The following is a 20,435-nucleotide window of genomic DNA, read 5'->3' on the forward strand; positions in this document are numbered from 1 at the left end:
TTGAAGCTCTGCTTTCCTATTCCACTTAGGTTAGCCATCTTTTCCTCTCCTCCCCCTCATTTCCCACCTCTGATTAGGCTGTTTATTTCTTGACCTACCTAAGTTTCTCTCTTCCTTTCAGGCCGAGATCAGCTAGTCAGTTGACAACTGGAAAAGTTTGGAGGCCAAGGGAGAAAGAGGCAGACTATAAAAAGCTTTAAAAGCCAGAGCATTTTATGTTTGATAAAGAGGAATGGGGCAGTCCTGGAGGTGGGGGAGGGGGTGAGGTAACATGGTCAAATTTGTGCTTTTAGAAAGATCCTTTGGACAGCTGAGTGGAGGATGGATTGGAGTGGGGAGAGACTGGAGGCAAAGAGACCCACCAGAAGTGTAAGATGTTAGAAACGTGAGACTGGACAGGGCTGGAGAATCATCAACATAGACATGATAATTGAATTCATGGAAGCTGGTGCTGGGTGCATATTGGGCACCCAAAGATGAAAGGGGAACACAGCCCATGCCCTTGAAGAGTTAGATTATATAGCGTGCACGCACACACATACACACTCACTCGCTCAAAAATTTGAGGATGCACAGAGGTCATTTTCCATTGGAGAGTTGGCTTCATGAAGGCATTGTCAGGAGTCTGGCCTTGAAATGAGGGCTCGGGAGAGTCTTTCCAGGGATGGGCAGTTACTTACAAGAAGTGTAAGAGGACAGTATAAGGTGGGGAGTAGTGAGACAGTACAGATGGATAATGAAAAACAGAGTGTGTGAAGGAAGGATAGTCAGCATTTAGGTGGGTGGGAGCCTGCACTTTTTACTTTATCAGAGTTTGTGCCTGGTCTGAACATTGGACCAGCTGGGCTCCTGCTTCAGTGGTGGCAGGAGCCTTGAACTGGAAGGGGGAGCCTTTGCTAGCCCCTCACTCTGCTGTGTGAAGTTAGGCCATTCATGACCCTTCTGGTTGGCCCATCCTTTCGATGAGAGACTTGCACCAAATAATCTGAGGGGACTTTTAGCTCAGGGACTTGGATTCCGAACTGTATCTGCCCCTTTGGCCAAAAGCCAAATTCTCTTTTCCTAAAATGGAAAGCTTAGAGAGTCTAAGCCTGTGATAGTCTGAGGCCTCAGAACCTTTATCTCAGTAGACTTTGATATTCTAGCTGAAGAAAAACTTCTCCCTCCCACTACAGTAATTGGCTACAATTGTAAACAAAACTTTGACCTTTTTTGATGGCTTTACTTAGTAGGAGAAGGAAGTATTGTTATGGTAGGTGGGAGCTTTTTTGCTCTGTGGTAGGAACTTGGTTTAGAGAAACTAAGTGGAAACTTTTGATTATTGGGGTTTTTTTTTATACCACTGAAGTGGATTATGCATGGGAAGATAAGAAATTTCTGAATGGAGAAGTTGTAAAGTTTCCCAGGGATTGTTTTTCAGAGGTTGGGGAGCTAGAAATAGGCTCTTTCCTTACTGTTTCTTTCTCTTCTCAAAGCCCTCTTTCTTTCATAGATGTCTGAGTTCCTAGCACGACCTTAAAAGGAAAGAACAGTGACCCTAGAGCTATTTCAAGGAGCCTCATTGCCAAGGTGTGCATTTCCAGTGTGTGATGACATTTTAGGGACATGGTGATTGCCTTCTCGGCCACATTAAAGTGGACACATGTAGTTGAACCTAACAAGTCCCCCTGTCTGTATGTGGTCCTAAAGTTTTACCTCCTAGTCCACATTTGGGAGCTGTGTGCAGTTTTTAAACTTATCCTTCTGATCAGCCTCAAAAGGACTATGGGGCAGGTTAAAGGGGAAAGATAATATTTCCATTTCATAAATGAGAAAACTGAGTCATAGAACAGGGGAAAAAAGGGCCTTCGCATAGGGGACCGAGAGTAGAAGACTTCATTTTCTTCGGATCTCTGACTGTCATCCTAGGTAACTGAAGGTGGTGGTGGGAAGAAAGGCATGGATATGTAGTGTCTCCTGAGCCTTAACTTCACAGATCAGAGGAATATACCCAGTATTTAAGGCCCAGCTGGCCTCCAGCCAAGATCCTATGTATCTGTCTCTCTGTCTTTGTGGTGTCTAAATCACAGGAAGTTCAGAGTTTCCAACAGCTTACTTCGACCTTTTGGTTAGTTGCTGCTCCCCTGGCTTCCCCAAAACTAGTCTTTATTATTCCATGGGAATTAAATTGCTGTTTAACTTGGTTTAAACTTAGGCAACTTTTAATATTAACTCTATTTGGTTTAGCCATACAAGGTCAGTGCTGTGGCTAAGGTTGTTACTGTTGGGATTACAGGCTTCTCTTTGTCCAGGGTTGATGATTTGGTCTTCCAGGTGGTATGGGGCCCTCTGGAAGCTCTGTGCTGGGGAGCCATTTCTCTGGATAACCTTCCCTATTCATTCTTTCTAGGTCACACCACCTCCAATTCAAGATGTTCCAAGATTCCCACCAACAAGCCCAGTTGGCCCAGGCAAAAAGAGAAGAAACCATCAGAGGTGTGTCTGATTTCCTCCTCACAGTTTTCTGGGGATGAAATCTCCCAGTCCCAGGGCTGTAGGGCTAGAACAGGAGGTCATTTTCCCTGAAGAATCAACAGAAATAGTGAAGTGTGGGTTTATAGCAGGCCCAGAAACTCTTCATAGTTCAGAGGCCAGTATTAACCCTGTAGAGCATTCATTCATTCATTCATTCAACAAGTCCATGTGGAACACTTGTCATGGGCTGGGTTCCATTTAGTATTACTCTCTGGGGTCGGGGGAGGAATGGTATGAGGAAGAAGGGTAAGACTTGGTTCCTGCCCAAGCAGAGCTCCCAGGATGGTTGAAACCACCAAACATACACATAAAAAATAACTAAATAACTTAGTCCTTGCATATACTTAGCACCAGATGAGAAGCCCCAGACAAGAAGCAGCTGTGGGCTAATGGCCTGAAAACTCAATTTAGAGTCAGAGGGCCTAGGTCCTGGCTCTGCTGTTGCTCAGCCTCGAGCATGTCAACCTCCTTGGGTTTGTTCCCTCATCTGTAGAATGAGGGATTTAGTCTGAATGATCTCTAGGTGCCCTTCCAACCATAAATCAAGTGTTTCCAAGAGGGGTAGGAGTTTAGGGGAAGGAGAGGAGAGCCTTAAGTGGCACAAAAGCAGAAAGGGGACTTTAAGGTAGCCCCTTAGGTAGGACAATGTAGTTCTTTTTTTAAAAAGAGAAGAACTCCCATTTTCCAGCCTGAGGAAGGAGAATCAGGAAGGCATTCTCATAATATATTAAAGCTGGGAGGGACTTTAGAGATCACCTGGTCCATCTTCCTTACTTGGCAGATGGAGAAACTGAGTCTCAGCATAAGAAAGGACTTGTCCAAAGTCACCCATTAAATCAATTCCAGAGCCTGGACTAGGACCCAGAGCTTGATTCCCAGTCCAGAGTTCTTTTCATTAGGAACGTGAGCTTAGTTAGCCCAGGAAAGGGTTTATGGTTCTCTTGCCTCAGAGCGGATCTCATCCCACCCAACACCAGAGAATGCCTGAAAGGGAAGGTTGAAACTGGTCCTGAGGAAAACCAGAAGTCCCCTGGGCTCAGCAAGCTTGTCTGGGAATTGGGTATCCTCAACAACGCTTTGAAATAGGAGAGAAGTTTGACACTTTGATGGGCCTTGTGTTCTTCCTGAGGACAGAATGTCAGTGTGGGGGCTGAAGGAGAGGTGAGAGAAGAAGGCATGTTCTGAGCCTCTGCCTTTGACCAGAGGTCAGAGGCCCCTCTCCTCAAGTTTACACAGCACTTGACATGAATGTGATCTCATCTGAGCCTTAACAACATTGCTTTGTGGTGTTATTATCCCCTTTTTACATCTGAGTCTCAAAGCTAGGAAGTATCAGAGGCAGAATTTAACCTAGGATTTCCTGTTTCTAAGTCTAGAACTTAACTGTCACTTTGGAGATGTAGCACACTCGCCCTTCCCTAATTTTATAGGTAGAAAAACAGGCCCAAGGGGGAGGTGACCTGCCCAAAGTCACAAAATTAGTAATTCCTGAAATTCAAACCCAGCTCCATTGACTTAAAATCCAGGTTTCTTTCCATCTGTCCACATGGTCCTAGGGAGCCAGTATGGTGCAGTAGTGGTAGACTTGGAGTCTGGAAGACTTGGGTTCAGATTCCTTCTCAGACACTTCCTGGCTGTGTGACTATGGGCCAGTTCCTTAAACTCCTAGTTTCTTCACCTGTGAAATGAGAGAGAATATTAGCATCTCCCTCGTAGGGTTGTTGTGAGGACCAAATGAGATGTAATAGCATCATAGATCTAAAGCTCACAGGGACGTCAAAGGCCAGTGAGTCCAACCCCCTCATGTTACTGATGAGGAAACGGAGGCCCAGGGAAGTTGTGTGACTTGCCCAAGGTCACACAGGTAGTAAGCATCAGAGTCGGGGTTTGAATACAGGTCCGTTGACCCCAAAGCCAATGCTCTTTTCACTGTAGAGCACTTCGTAAATCTTAATCTGGTGTGTGAATAGTCAGGGTTAAAACAGCAGCTCTCCCAAAGTCATTGTGGGAGAGAAAATTGGATTCTGCTTGTGGCAGTGATGGGAGTTTAAAAGGATGCAGGAGCACTTTAATAACAGCTCGTTTTTATGTAGTGCTCTCACGATGACAAAGCATCTTCCTGCACATTATTTCATTTGGTCTTTACTACAGCCCTGTGAGGTAAGTAATGGAGCTGGTTCAGATGAGTAAACTGAGGCTCACAGGTTAAGTGGCTTGCCAGAGGTCACAGGCAGGAGTGATGAAGTTGGGATTCAAACCTGGAACTTGTGACTTCAAAATCAAATGGTTTTTTTTTTCCCCACAGTCCCACAGCTGTGGCTTGTTCTTAGCCCAAGTCCCCAAGTTGATTTTCCTAGTCTTAGTCATAGTTTGTGCTGTCTAGAAGCTTCTTCCTCCACATCCTTCTTACTCAACTCCAGACCCCAACCAGGAGACATTTTCCAGGTAACTTGTCACTGTTCAGTTAGAGACACGAATGCCTTTGTTGTGCATTGGTTGTAACTGTTCCTGCAGTTCTTTATGAGAAACCTACCTAGCACAGTGCTAAGAGGCACTTCTGTGTTTATTGATGGGAAGCTGGTGAACACACATAGGAGGTGGGGGGGACTCAGCTTTCAGAGGCAGTTCTTGCCTGCCACCCACCCTTCCCCTACATCTAGCCTCTCCTTTTTCTTCTCGATAACTTGTGGTGGGCCAGAGATGGTGGGAGGGTGATAGGGAGCCAAGAAAAACATGAGAAAAATAGAGACATAACAGCCTATAGGGGAGCGGTGAATGACATTTTAATGTGAAAATTGCCTGAGAATAGGCATGGGTCTGTGTGGGCATGTGCCAATTATATGCAAGCAATGCTAATTTTTCCTAACTGCAGCAGAGCCCTGGTATAACATGCGCCATCACCCCCCAGTACAGACCAGCTCCTTGCAGTAAAAGCCTGATGCAGCTGAGTAGCCTGTGTGAGGTGGGTACTGGCCCCTGCCTTACAGAGAGGCCTTATGATGTTTCATATGACTGGTTTCAGTTCAATTCTATAAACATTTATCCACGGTTTCTTCCAAATCTAAATCTTATGATCCTATTAATCACCTCCTCTATGCAAAGCAAACACGGATAAGCATTCTCCAAGGCAATTTGAGGCAGGGGAGGGAAAGGGAATAAACATTTCTCTAACACCTGCTATGTGCCAGGAGCTGTGTTAAACACTTTTCAGATATACTCTCATCTGATCCCCACAACCACCTTGAGAGGTAGGGGCTGTTATTCCCATTTTACAGTTGAGGAAACCGAGGCAAACAGAAGTTGAAGTGACTTCCCCATGGTCACACAGCTAGTAAGTGCGGCTGCATTTGAACTCAGGTTTTCTTGACTCCAGGATCAATGCTCTATCTGTTGTGCCACCTGGTTACCCATAGGTGACAGTAATTTCTTGCCTGGAATGGGCACATAGCAGGCATGGTAGTGGCCTATGTAAATGCATTGGACGGCCAGGAATCCAGTTCCACTGTAGCCTAGAGTGCTTGAAGAGCTGAGATGGAAAGATCTGGGACACGGCGGGGAGCTGGATTGTGAAATCCAGGCTTCTCTGCCAGGCTGTGGACAGCAGGGGAGCCACTGATGGTTTTTGAACAGGACGGGGACATGTCCACATGGCTGAGGAAGAAAATAGATTGCCGAGGGGAGAGACTGGAACAGAGCCTTCAGAATGGTCTGCAGTGGTGGCCTAGGTGAGAGAAGTGAGGAGAGCCTGAGCAAGACTGGTGGCTGCATAAGTAGAGAAGAGGAGGGTGGAGAGAATGGACAGGACTTGGCAAATAGCTAGATATGAGTCATTAGAAGAGAGTAAAGAGAATGATTCCAAACTTAGGAATTTGGGTGATTAGGAGGAGGCAGGGATGCTCACAGTGGAATTTGGGAAGTGGGGATGAGAACAGCTCTGGGGAGAAGATAGTCTCTCTTGCGTATGTTGAGTTTGAGAAGTCTAGGGGACATCTAGGAGGGACTCTAACAAAGGCGAGAGATTAGGTGTAGATAGTTATTTTTTGGAGTCATCCACAGAGATAGTACTTGAATCCATGGAAGCAGGTGTGGTTATTAAGGGAGAGAGAAAGAGAGAGCATTCAGATAGATAGGAGAGTCAAGCAAAAGTAGTATCAAGGAATCCAGGGGAGGGAAGACTATTCAAGTGGACAACAGTATTAAAAAGAAGGATGAAGTCTGCGAAAAGGCCATGGGATTTAGCTGTTAAAAGATCATTGATTGCTTTTGAGAGAACAGTCACAGTCAGGGATGGGATCAGAAACCAGACTACAAACAGGTTTAAAAGTTAGTGGGGGAATATAGAAGTAGAGGCAGAGAATTTAGCTGTATAAGAGAAGAGATATAGGATGATATCTTGAGGGGATGACATTTTAAATGGAAGGGTTTATTTTTTATTTTATTGTTTTTATTTTTGAGCTAAGGGAAACCTGAGTGTGTTTGTAGGCAGTGGGAAAGGAGACAGTAGATAAGGAAAGACTTAAGATGAGAGAGAAGGAATGATCTAGAAGTAAGCTCCTGGAGAAAACTCTATGTGCTAGGATCATGGATGCCAGTAGAAGGATTGACCTTGCCAAAAAGAAAAGCTACCTCTTCCTCAGAGATAGGAGTAAAAGAGAAGAGGAAGAGCACTGGTGAGGAGCATTTTGAGATATGCCATAGGCAGATGAGGGGGCTCACAAAGTATGGGTTCTGTTTCCTTGGTAAAGAAGATGCCAAAATCTGCCACAAGGGAAGGGAATTGGGGAGATGAGGCTTTGAGGAACTAAGAAGTTTTGGAACAACCACCGAGGAGAGTAGGATAGAGTCGGTCAACAAAAATATAAAAGGATTGATTGGTTGTGACTTTCTGGAAGGAAACCGTAGTGGAGACTGCTTCTCAGGGCTTACTGAATACGTGCAGCTTTAATGAGAAAACATCTTTGTTATGTTTGTCCTTCATTTTCGAAGAGGACCGTGGCATCATGGATGATGCGACTTGCACTTGACTTTGATTTGAGTGAAGGAGAGCTGGGTGAGGTCACCAGCTTCACTTTTTCCTCCAGAGCCATTTGGGTCCAATGACCAGATATTCATCAGGATGACTGGAGATGGCCCAGGATGCAATGGGAGACGCTGGCCCTTTTAGGCTAAGGCCTTTTCGTGTACTCACTTAGAGTGAGGTAACGCCTATTCAGTGAATAGCCTGGAGTAGTCAAAGGGATCAAAGAGATTGGCTGTGAACTCCCTCTTTTTCTCTTCATCTCACAGCCTATTTGGCATCATCCTCCACCATCTCCTCCCTTATTCCAGTCCTCCGTGAAGAGATGCCCTTCTCTTAGACACAGCCAAACCTTCTACACACATCCTCTAGCCCCTTGCCCTCTCATCTTTAGCAGGTTGTCCTGACCATCATCCTTTCTCCAATCTTCAGTCTTTTACTTTCCACTGGTCCCTTCTGCCTGCAAACATCCCCAGGTCTCTCCCATCCAGAAGGAAAAAAAAAATAGAAATCTGAATAGATTCTACCACACCACCCTTTGCCTCCTCTCTCTGTTTTCTAACTCCTCTGTATTCCAGTTTCTGATCTCACCATTCTTCTGCCACTTTCTTTCCAAAGTTACAGGTGATCTGTACAGGTGATTAATTGCCAAATCTGACGGCCTTTTCTCAATCCTCATCCTTCCCAACCTCCCTTCGGTATTTGATGCCATTAAACACCGCCTTTTTCTAAATAGTCTTTTCACTTTGGAATTTCATGACCTTGCTCTTTCTTGGTTCTCCTTCTACCTGCCTGACCTTTGGTCCATCTCCTTTGCTTGGTCATCATCCACGTCGTGCTTCTCAGATGGGAGTAGGTCCCAAGGTTCTGTTGTGGCCTTTCTTCTCTTTCCTTTCTATACTTTCTCACTTGGTGACCTTATCAGTTACACTGGGTTTAATGATCATTTCTAAGCAGACAACTCCCAAATCTGTGTACGTATACAGCCTTATTCAAGTCCTGAGTAACTAACTGCCTGTCAGATGTTACACACTGAGTGTCCCCTAGGCATCTCAAACTCACTATGTTTAAAAGAGAGCTCATTATCTTTCCTTTTAAAAATAATTTTTATTGATGTCTTGTTTTTATATCACTAGAGTTTCTCCCCATATCCTACTGCAGACCCTCTCCAAGAGGCATCCCATATAATAAAGAATATTTTCAAAGAGAAAAAATAGAGTAAGAAGAAGAAAACAGGCTTCAAAGTCACAGTATATCAAAAAAAGTCTGAAAATGTATGCAGTGTACCACACATGTAGACCCATTACTTTTGCAAAGGAGTAGGCCAGGGATAGCTTCTCATATCTCTTCTTTGAGACCATTTTTATTATTTATAATCTTTCAGCATTCATCGTTGATTGTTTTATGGTGGTTCTTTCCATTTGCTTTGTTGAAATCATTATGTATATTGCGTTCTTGTGTCTTCTTAACTTTACTTTTCATTAGATCATATAAATCTTTCCAGACTTCTCTGTTAGTCACCATTATTCATACTGCAATATTCCATTATATTCATGTTTTGCCATTCCCCAGTCTGTGGGTATCTACTTTGTTTCTAGTTCTTTGCTACCACAAAAAGTGCTGCTATAAATATTTTGGTGTATATGGGGCCTTTCTTATCATGGATTATACATCTAGTAATGAAACCTCTGCATCAAAAGGTCATGGATATTTTAGTCACTTTATTTGCATAATTCCAAATTACTTTCCAAAATGCTTGTACTGATTCACAGAGCCACCAACAGTATGCTAGCTTTCCTATCTCCCCCCAGCCCTGCCAACATTAGTTATTGTCATTGCTTGCGATTTGCAGGTTATGAGGTTAAACCTCAGGATTGTTTTGATTTGCCTTTCCCTTGTTAGTTATTTGGAGCATTCTTTCATATGATTGTTAAAAATTTGTAATTCCTTTGAGAACCGTATGTTCATATTTATCAAGGAATGGCTTTTGGACTTATATCTGTTATTTGTTTATATATCATGAATACTAAATCCTTATCTGAGCAATTGGATGTAGGAATTTCCCCTCCCCAATCTGAGTGCTTCCCTTAGGTGAATTGGTTTTTTTCATGCAGTTTCAGGTAATCAAAGTCTGCTATTTAATCTTTTGTAATTGGCTTCTACCACTTATTTGGTTAAGAGTGTATCTCCTATCTGTAGCTCTGGGAGGTATGTGATTTACTTCTCTTTGATTTTTTTTGTAGTATGATCTTTAATATTAAAGTCACATATCCATTTTGAATTTATGGTAGAATATTGTGCAGGCATTGATCTAAGCCTAATTTCTGCTAGACCGCTTTCCATTTTTCCCAGTAGATTTTTTAAAAAAAATCAAATACAGAGTTCTTTCCTAAGTAATTTAAAGTTTTCCAGTTATCAGACAGTGGATCATTGATTTCCATTGTTTCTAATTCTCTCTTGTAAGGTTTCTTCTATTGGTCTGCTTTCCATTTTTTTTAAACCAGTACCAAATGGTATTGATGACTTCTGCTTTATAATATAGTTTGAAATCTGGAAGTGCTATTTTCCCTTTTTCACTGACTCTTGTTTAATTACTTCCCTTGATATTTTAGAACTTTTATTTCTCTGAACAAATTTTGTTATTGTGAAAAATATCTCTTTCATAATTGTCATTTTTATTATATTGGCATGGCCCAGACGTGGGCACTAAATACTCCTCCAGCTATTTAAGTTGTTATTCATTTCTTTAAGGAGCATCTTGTAGTTTTATCGATACAAATATTTTATGGGCCTTGGTATGCTTTATGTATTTTGTAGATATTTTCAGTGAAATTTCCCTTTCTGTGATTGCTTCTTGGATTCTGTGATTGTTATGTAAACATGCTGTTGATTTTTGCGGGTTCATTTTGTAGGCTGAAACTTGGCTGAAGCTTTTATCTCAATAAACATCTTTGCTGATTCCTTAGGATTTTCTAAGTAAACCATCGTGTCATCAGTAAATTGGGATAGTTTTATCTTCTCTTTTACACCTTTAATTTTGTTCTATTGTCTAACTGCTATTGCTAGGATTTCTAAAATTATATCTAATGATAATGGTGAGAGTGGGCATCCTCACTCTTTATTTTTTTTAAAGCTTCTAGTGTATCCCCATGGAATATTGTGCTTGCTTATGGCTTTGGAAAGTAATTTTTCTGATATTAAGACAATTTCTTCAGTGCCTGTGCTTTGTAGGTTTTTTTTTTTAAGTATAAATGAATATTGCACTTTGTCAAAGGCTTTTTCTGCATCTCTTTAGATAACCATGTGGTTTTGGATGCTTTTTTTTTTTAATGTAATTTATTATGGTGATTGTCTTCCTGATGTTGAAACATCTGTGCATCCCTGTTATGAATGCAGCTTTGTCATAGTAAACTCTTTCTTGGATGAATTGCTATAGTTTGACAGGATTATTAAAAATATTCAAATTAATATTCATTAATGATATTGGTCTGTAGTTTACCTTTGCATTAACCTTCCCTGACTTAGGTATTCATATGATGCTTATCTCAAAAAAGTATCTGTTAGGCTGCTTTCTTTCTCAATTCTTGAGAATAATTTATATAGTATTGATATTAATTGTTCTTTAAAAGTTTGTTAGAATTCCTATGAATCCATCAAGACGAGCAGGTTTTTTTTTTTCCTTTGATAGTTCATTTACAACTAGTTTTATTTCTTTTCATAAGATTGGATTATTTAATTTTTGAAATACTGATCTTTTAAAACACTTTGGTTTTCTGCAGTTTAGACTTTTTAAAAAAAGATACTCCTCTTTTTTTTGTTGTTGTTTTCAGTTTTGTTAGTTTTATTTCTTTGGGTTGTGTTGTGATTTCACCTTGGTTTTGTGATTTCGATGTTGTTCATTTGTTATTTTGTTGATTGGATTTTCTGCCCTCTTCTTTTTAATCAGGTTGGCTGAAGGTGTCTCAATTTTGTTAGTCTTTTCAAAGAACCGGTCTTAGTTTTGTTTATTATTTCTAAATTTTTATCTTACCTATTTCTCCTAATTTTCACTATCTCTTCTTTTGTGCTTATCTTAGATTTGTTCATTTATTGACTTTCTAATTTTTAAAAATGCATATTCAGTTCATTAATCCTCTCCTTTTCTATTTTGTTAATGTATGTTTTTAGGGTATAATTTTTCCCCTGAGGACTGCTTTAGCTGCATCCCAGAATTTTGGTATGTTGTTTCATCATTATAATTTCTTTTCATATAATTATCGTTTCTATGATTTGTTCTTTGACCCACTCATTATTTAGGATTTCATTGTTTGGTCTCCTTTTTGGCTCTGTGTCTTTTGCTTGTGTTTCCTGAGCCTTTGCTATTTTTATTGAGTTATGGTCTGTAAAGGATTTGTTTACTATTTCTGTATTTTTGACATTTATTTGCAATATCTCTTTGCCTTAATGCATGGTAAATTTTTGTAAAAGTTCCATGTGGGTACTGAAAATTATGTTTTGGGTTTTTTTTTAAAGCAATACCATTTAGAAGACACCAAAAGTCCTTCAGCTCTAATTTCTTCAGTTAGGCTCAATTCTATATTGTTTATCTTTTGTTTATCTTTCTGTTAGATTTGTCCATATCTGAGAGAGAGAGACATTAAAATCTCCTAATATTATTGTGGGCTGCCTATGTCTTCTTGTAAATCAGTTAATTTTTCTTTTATGGATTTAGATGCTAAAAGCATTTGGAGCATTTAAGTTTAATATTAATACCAGTTATCTTTGGTTCCTTTCAGCATAACCTAGTTTCCTTGTTTATCTCTTTTTATGTTATGAATTTGTGCATTGTATGATAGCATGATTGCAACTCCTGCTTTTTTGGATTCACCTGTTGCTTAGTAAATTTTATTCCAGTACTTCATTTTTATTCTGTGTATTTCTTTGCTTTTTAAGTGTATTTCTTATAAGCAGGAGGTTGTGTAGTTTTGTTTTCTGACCTAATCTGTCACTCCTATCTTATTAAGTTGCTTAATCCATTCACATTTAAAGTTGGGTTTACTTCCCCCCCATTTGGCATATGTGTTTGTGTATTGTTTTCCAAGTTAGAATTTTACAGTATTTTGCCTCTTCCGTTACTTTTGCTTAATTTACTTTAACGTAATCCTGCTCCTAGACTCTTTTCATCTCACTCTCAACCTCCCCCTGCTGTTTATGAACCCTTTCTCGTTTTTGAGTTTTACTTATTAATTCGTTTTCACCCCTTTATCTAGTTGTCTAATTCTTCCCATTTCTCTCTCTCTCACTTAAAAAGGCAAGTAACATACTCCTTCCTCTCCTCCCCTTCAAAGTGTTTTGTTAGCTTAAGATTTTCATTTTCTATGTCTTTTTCTATAAAAGGATTTATTTCTATTGTTTTTTTTCTTCAATTCCCTTTTCTTTTTCTATTCTAGACTTTTATTCTTTCTTTCACGGTTTGCATATATTATTGCCTTGTAGATCTTTCCCTTCTCCCCGTTTTTTCAGTTGTAACTCACTCTTAGAATTATCCTACACAAGAGAGAGAAGGTTGAAGTATTGCTCCTATGGTAAAACAAAAAAAAATTCAGCGTCCGTGATTATGTAGTCCATTAGTACCCATTGATTTCCCCATGATCATTTTTTCCCGTTTCCCTGAAATGGGTCCATGCTCTTTCTCTGTCTAGGCTGTCTCCAGGAGTTCTGCTACCCTTCTCCTGAGGCACATTTCCATAGAGGAACAGCACTCACTTAAAAGTAGTGGATTCTCTAAGAGTCAACCGCAGAATTCTTCCAATTTAAGGTCCCCATCTTCAGGGTATACTTTTCTCTTCCATGGGACTGTTCTTCGGTGTGACCTCCTCCCTCAACTAAATCTAGATTTCCCTCTGTCTTTTCTCTTGTTTCAATCCTTCCTTTGCCCTCCGCCCCAAAGCCCCTCTTCTTCCTCAGAGACCACAGAAGTTATTTTCCTCTGTTGTTTACTATTGATTTGATTAGTATATATCACACAATCCTCTCTTCTCCTTTCCTCTTTTATGATCTCTCCCTTTCTGCAGTTTAATTCCATAAAAAACATTGATGCGCCTGTAGGAGAAGTGCTGTGAGGTCTAGTCTCCTGTATTTCCTTTCCCATCATTCCCTCTATTTAAGTTCTACTTTTAGTATTATCTCTTTGTTTACTTTTAGAAAGAAATCACTTAGTGGGTCCACATTTGCTATCTCTTTGTTGTTGTCTTTAACCCAATAGATGTCTTTCTCTTTCAAGTTTTTTTTTCCTTTTTTTCTAGATTTTTTTTTCATTTGTATCTTTCTTGGTTGCTGTATTTCTTTATCTTTATTGTGTTTCTGTTTTCTGGGTATTTGCAAAACAAATAATCTATTCATTTCTCTTTTTGGAGGATTGCTTCAAAGGATTCTCTTTTCCTGAATAGATATCTGTCCTTTTTCACTGATAAATAGACTTAGGTTTGTGGGTTATGTCACCTTGGGTTGTATCTTGAGATTTTAGCTCTTTTGAACCATTTCTTTCTCTCCTATTCACAGTAGGTGCAAAATAGCCGTTTGTTGTTTAAATTTCTTTTTCTTTTTATTTATATTCTCCTGGTGCCTTGAAGAAATTGTTGCCTGCCATTGCAATTGTTTAATTTAGCCACAATCTGTCTTGGAATTTACAGCATGCTTTTTTTTTGTTTTGTTTTATTTTTTTTCTGGAGGCAATCTGTGGATTCTTTCAATTTGTACATTGTTTTCTGTGTTCAGAAGTTCTGGAGAGTTTTCTTGTATTATTTCTTACATTATGGTTTTCAGGTTTTTTTTATTTGTTTTCCTCTTGAGACTTATGATCACTAAGTTTTCACTATATATCCACTATATATATGTATGTATGTATATATATGTATGTATGTATGTGTGTATATATATATATAAAACTATATATCCTGTCTTCAAGATCAGTATGTTTTGCTTGTCTAGAGATTATGTGTTCTTATAATATTATTGCTTTTTGTTTCTCTTCGAGATTATCCCTTACTTCTGTGTATTTGTATTCTCAGTCTCTCTTTTGTTTCTTTGGAAAGCATTGCTATTGTGGAGTCAAGTTTTTCTTGCCAATTTTTTTTTCTTTTTAGTTTTTCAAAATTAGTTTTAAATTGGTAATTTAAAAAATAATTATTCTGTACAGGCTAAAATTCTGCTTTCATGAGTATTACTTCTCTCTTGAACCATGCAGGAGCATCCTCATGTACATGTTCTGTTGGGAATCAACAGGATTGTCTACTTTGTTGGATGTTGATGCATTTTCCCTTGTCTTGTTTTATTCAGAGGTGTTTGGACTTGTTTAGGTATCCTGGAGGCTGTCTTCCTTTCCATAACTAATATTTTTCCTGTTGGTTATTTGCTTAAAGTTTTTAACTTGAGTTTTTTTCTTTCTAAGATCTTTCTTAATTACAGGGTTTTTTTCTCCTTTATATCCCCCTATTGCTCCATTTCTGACTCCTTCCCTTTTGATGGTGATTTTCCTCAAGGGTTGGAACTCAGAGTTATAGCAACCATTTCTCATGCTAGAGAATTCACTTCTCACCAGTTTAAGTCCCTTCTTCAGGTGCCTACTGGGGGGAAAGACCTAACCCCAGCTAGATACCAGTCCCCTTCCCTTAAATCTCAGTGGTGCCATACACAAGCTGGCACCCTCTGTTCTTAAGTTCTTTAGCTGAGTCTGCCGCAGTGTAGCAAGCATACTGCCATGCCAAGCAGAGCCAGCTTCTGATTTTCTGTAACTTCCTGTCCTCTTCAGGGGGTTGAGTGTGGGTAGAATTGAATCCTGTTGCTTTTTGCTATAGAATGATGGGGTGAGGCCCTGGACAGAGGGGTGTGCTAGTAGAGATGTCTGCACCAGCAAGGGAATTGCCGAGTGGATCCCAAAACACAAGCCTGTGTCACCTTGCCAGAGACTAGAAGCCAGAGTGAATGAGTTAAGGATTAGATGCTGTTAATTCATCATATTGTTTCCTTATTAGGCTTCCTAGCATCTTAGCCTGTGAAGACTTTATCTCTTAATCATAATTTTTATTTTGAAGAGTTTTGAGAGGTTACAAAAATTAGAGAAAATACCTAGTTCTGCATCTTATTAGTCATAGGATTCGGATATGGAAATTCTTTACCTCAAAACCACTGTTCTTCTGAGGTTCCCTATTTCTTTTCCTTTTGTTTTTTAGACAGTTGGGGTTAAGTGACTTGCCCAGGGTCCCACCAGAGAGTATCTGAGGCCAAATTTGAACTCAGATTCTCCTAACTCCAAGGCCAGCTCTTTATCCACTGTACCACCTAGTGCCCCTAAAGTTCCATATTTCTGTCAAGGGTACCACCATCCTTTAGGTCACCCAGATTCACACCCTCAGTGTTACCGGACTCAGCTGCTCACTGTCACTTCGCATACCTACCTAAGCTGTTGCCAGAACTACACCTTTTTATTTTCATAACATCTGTCTTACTAAAGCCCCTTCTCTCTGTTCCCAAGGCTACCACTCTGGTTCACGCCCTCATCTTTTCTCTCCCAGACTATTACTCTTACTTCTAGACCTCCTAATTGGTCTCCCTTCCTTGAGTCTTTCCACTCCACAGATCTGACTATGTTACACATGCCCCAGTAAAATCCATCAGTTCCTTGTTTACAGCCAGGATCAAAGAGAAACTCTTCTCTTTGGCTTTTAAAGCTTTTCCCTGACCAGCCCCAGCTTTATTATGCATAACTCCCCTTTGTGCACTCTGCAGTCCCACCACATTCTGTCTCCTGCTCCCTACCTACGCATGGCACACACTCCCCACTAAGCCCTCTTGGAATCCCTGGTTTCCTATAGAACCAGTCCAGCTCCACTAATGTCTTCTGAGCAGTCTTTCTTGGTTCTCTCTCCCCTCCCCACAGCTGCGTTTCCCTCTCCTACCCCCACAGTCAGGTTTTCCTTATATTTGCTTTGCATGCGTTTTGTATCCACCTACGTCACTGGAATGAGAGCAAAAGCTGCCTGCTGGCCTGTGTGTGCTCTGCTACTCTTGTCTCAAGCGCTAGCATGGTGCCTGTTGAGTGCTTAATAAATGCTTATTGATTGGTTGGGAGTAGGAAACCTGGCATTGATACTCTACAATGTTGGGCAAAGGCTCATAAAATATAAGAATAGTATGGTTTTATTTAGTATTTTATTCCTTTTTGTTTGTTCATCCTGTTGAGGTAGAAATTTGTTAAGTTTATAAGAAAAATGATTCCCCAAATATATAAATAGACTAAAACTACAGGGTTCACCAGTGTAATGTAGAGGCAAGATCTGAGGGCTAGAAGTCAAAAGATGAAGGTTTTAAGGGGCAGCTAGATGGTGCACCAGCCCTAGAATCAAGAGGACCTGAGTTCAGATGCGGCCTCAGACATTTGACATACTAGCTATGTAACCTTGGGCAAGTCAATTAACCCCAATTGCCCTGCCTTCCCCCCTCCAAAAAAGAAAAGAGGAAGGTTTCAGTCCTGCCTCTGCTGCTACCTTGCTTTTTGATGCAAGGTTGATGCTCTTTTGATGCTTCCTCTCCCTGGGCTGCAGTTTCCTCATCTGTAAAATGTGAATCCCTAAGGTCACATCCACTCCAAAGTTTTCTTGAGTTCTGTGATGTCCTTTGGGGAGCTGTGATTTTTGTTTATTTTTTTAGGTAGTGGGATAGAAAAGCTCTTTCCAGAGAAATAGGACTGCAATTGGCAATGCGTTCTTCTAACTAGCGTTGGATCCCTCAACTTTGCTACCTGTTCTGGTGCTCTTGGCTTTTCAGTATCTAGGATATAAAGCCTGATGCCGGGCTCACTCTTTGACGTTGTAAAAGACAAAAATGACCTTATGAGGGACCTCCCTTTTGGAGAGAGCTGCTAGTTAAAATATATGACAGTGTGAGACGGTTTAAATATAGTTCTCGATAGAGATGGGGGTTCAACTGTATGACTTGGACGCCTTTTCCAGCCATCATCAAGTGACCTTGAACTACATACCCTCAGGAGCAGGCATTTATTAAGTCTCTAATACATGTACAGCCAACTGGGAGAAATTCAAAGATTAATTATAAATCATCCCTGTTGTCATGGAGTTTAGAATCTAGTGGGGAGGGTAAGGCACAAACACAGATGAGAAGCTTATTCTTTCTTATGTATTTGTTGAAGCAGTACAAAGTACTGTGTTAGCAATCTATCATTGGGGGATGAAGGAAGGCTTCATGGAGGAAGCGGGCATTTGAATTTTGCTTTAAAGGATGGGAAGAGATTTAGCAGGCAAGGGGGGGATGACATTCCAGGAATCAGGAAAAATAAGCTTTTAAGGCATTGGAATGATTTGGTTTGTGGGGAACATAGAGGATGTGGAGGGCAGTGATGCAAGGTAAGGATAGAGGATTATTGGGTGAGGGGTGGGTTAAATTCTTCAAAGTAGGCTAGATTTTGAGTGGGAAGGTACTTTTGGGCTCATCTGCACCAACTCCCTCATTTTACCAGTGAGGGAACTGAAGACCAGAAAAGCTGAACAATTTGTCTAAGATCGTGTAGTAGGAATCCAGAGGGATTTGAAATTTTGACCTGTGATTCCAGGGGCAGTGTTATGATTTGTTGGGGGTGCAATGAAAGGATTCCTGTTTAGGTTTTATGATTTGGGGGAGACCATTCTCTGCAGATGTTAGAGAGAAAACAGGACACCAAGCTTTTTGTGACCTTTCCCTCTTCTGAACTCCTCCAGCCCTTGTCTGCAACACTCTCTTGGCATTTAATCAGGAGCTCTCTGGTAACAGCCTCCTCTCATACCATTGTTGGAGTCTTAGATTGATATGTGCTTAGGGGGATGTATCTTATCTCTACATCTGGGGCTTCCCTTGTCATCTCCCAGGCTGCCTTTCATGGGATAGGCACTCTGGAAAGATCTGTTGAATATTAATAGCAACTGAATAGATAGTGCTTTGCGTTTTACACAGGTGATCTCATTTGAGCTTCTTAAATACCCCATGAGCTAGATACTATAAGTATAATTTTACAGATGAGAAAACTGAGCCTCAGAGGGGTTAAATGACCTTCTTCCGGTCAAATGGCTCTAGTGTGTCGGACTTGGAATTTGAACCCAAGTCTAGGCATGACTTCCAGTCTAGCACGTTTTCTGCTCTCTCATGATGCTACCCATTGTTAAATGGAAAGTTACTAATGCTATAGAGGAGGGAGAAAATCAGGGATTCGGTACTTTTCTTGGAGAAAGGAAGGAGCTCTTCTACCTTGGCCTTCCTAGCACAAACTTACCGTTTGCAAATCACTCCAGAAAGAGACTGAGGATTGGGGAGAAGCCTTGGGGAAATTATAGCACAGCTTGGCCTATTACTTTGAACATAGTAAGCCTCTATAAATGTTGAATGAATGAATGAATGAGAATCCGCTCTTGATAAATCCATCTGGCCCTGAGGCAAATTACCAGCAGTCCTCAGATCCATCAATCAGGCAGGCGTTTATTAAGTACTTACTCTGTGGCTGGGAATATTCAGTGTTCTGGGTATAGGGAGGCAAAGTGACATAGTTCTTGACCTCAAAAAGTTTACATTCTGTTGGGAGAGACGGCATCTACATAAATAAAGTTATCTCTTCCACACCGCAGGGTTTGGGGGCATGGTGCCCTGTGATCTGGAAAATCCAATCCAAGTAAAATTTTTTGGCTCTCCCTTCATACCAGAGAAAAAGTCTGAGTTTTTGTTTTTTCTTTTTCTTTTATGGGGTGTTTACTGTATCTTATTGTAAAATTTGGGTTAAGTGTTTGGTCACAGGCTCTGTCGTCTGTGGCTTTGGCGAAACTCCCTAGAATTCCCATTTGATTTCTTACACCGATCTTCAATATATTGAAAGCTCTAAGGGGAAACTCTCGGTGTGGAAGAGAGAATTGTAAATACTTACAACATAATTGCAAGGTAATTGGGAGTTGGGGCAGGGTGGGAAGAAATCAGAAAAAGCCTCATGGAGGAGGTGATATCTGAGCTGGACTTCAAGAAAAGGAGGGATTATAATAGCTGGAGATAAGGAGGCATTCTGGTCATGGAAGATAGTATTTCAGAGCAAGGAGAAGAGACTAGAATATATGAGGAATATGTTGTAAGAGGTCCTGTCTGGCTCGACTCTAGAGTGAGTTCACGAAGGGGAAGAATATAAAACAACTTTGGAAAGATTGGTTAGAACCAGATGGTGAAGGGCTTTAAATGACAGAGGAGTGTGTATTTTGTTATGGAGCTAACAGGGAGCTCCAGAGTTTATTTGTCAGGGAAGTGACGCAGTAAGCCCTGTGCTTTAGGAATGTCTATTTAGCTGGGATTTAGAGGATGGACAGAAGGAGGAGAGGCCTGAGACAAGGAGATCCCTCGGGAGGCTGGTAGGTTAGGGCGTGGGGGGACATGACTGTGAAGTTGTGAACCTTGGGGATTGAGAGGATGGCAGGGCATTTGACAGAAATAGGGGGGTTTTAGAAGCCGTGTGTGTTTGCGGGGGGCAAGAGAATTCATTCTGTCTTGGACAAATAATTACAGTAGTTGACATTTACATAGTGCTTTACATCTACTGTCCCATTCATCCTCATCGTAGCCACGGGAGATAGTAGGTAAATAGCACAAGCATTATGTACTGTGAGGGATGTTGTTGTTAGTGGTGGTGGTGGTGTTGTCCAGACTGGACCTTCCAGGGAGCATGTTGAGACAAGTATGGGAAGGCAGATCAGCAAGTACGGGGTCTTAGAGAGTGGCCAGGGGTGTTGAGAGGTTAAGTGATTTGCAGGGGGTCACACAGCCAGGATGAGTCCAATGTGTGGGACTCAAGCCCAGGTTATAGGCTCCGTCCTCTCTGCCATCTTCTCCCCTCCTCAGCATAAGA

The 20,435-nt window shown here is 40.9% G+C and overlaps 1 protein-coding gene across 2 annotated transcripts in view; it reads left to right on the plus strand.

The window, feature by feature from the left end:
* JADE2 (jade family PHD finger 2) overlaps positions 1–20,435 on the plus strand; it is a 180,228-nt gene that overhangs the window by 23,648 nt on the left and 136,145 nt on the right. For both annotated transcript variants that reach the window (XM_036750294.1, XM_036750295.1), the window contains exon 3: positions 2,390–2,475. In XM_036750294.1, coding sequence (XP_036606189.1) covers positions 2,390–2,475 — 86 coding nt within the window. The remainder of the gene's footprint in view (positions 1–2,389; positions 2,476–20,435) is intronic.

This window comes from Trichosurus vulpecula, chromosome 3 (genome assembly GCF_011100635.1).
Source record: "Trichosurus vulpecula isolate mTriVul1 chromosome 3, mTriVul1.pri, whole genome shotgun sequence".
In the NCBI taxonomy this organism is placed as follows: Eukaryota; Metazoa; Chordata; class Mammalia; order Diprotodontia; family Phalangeridae; genus Trichosurus; species Trichosurus vulpecula.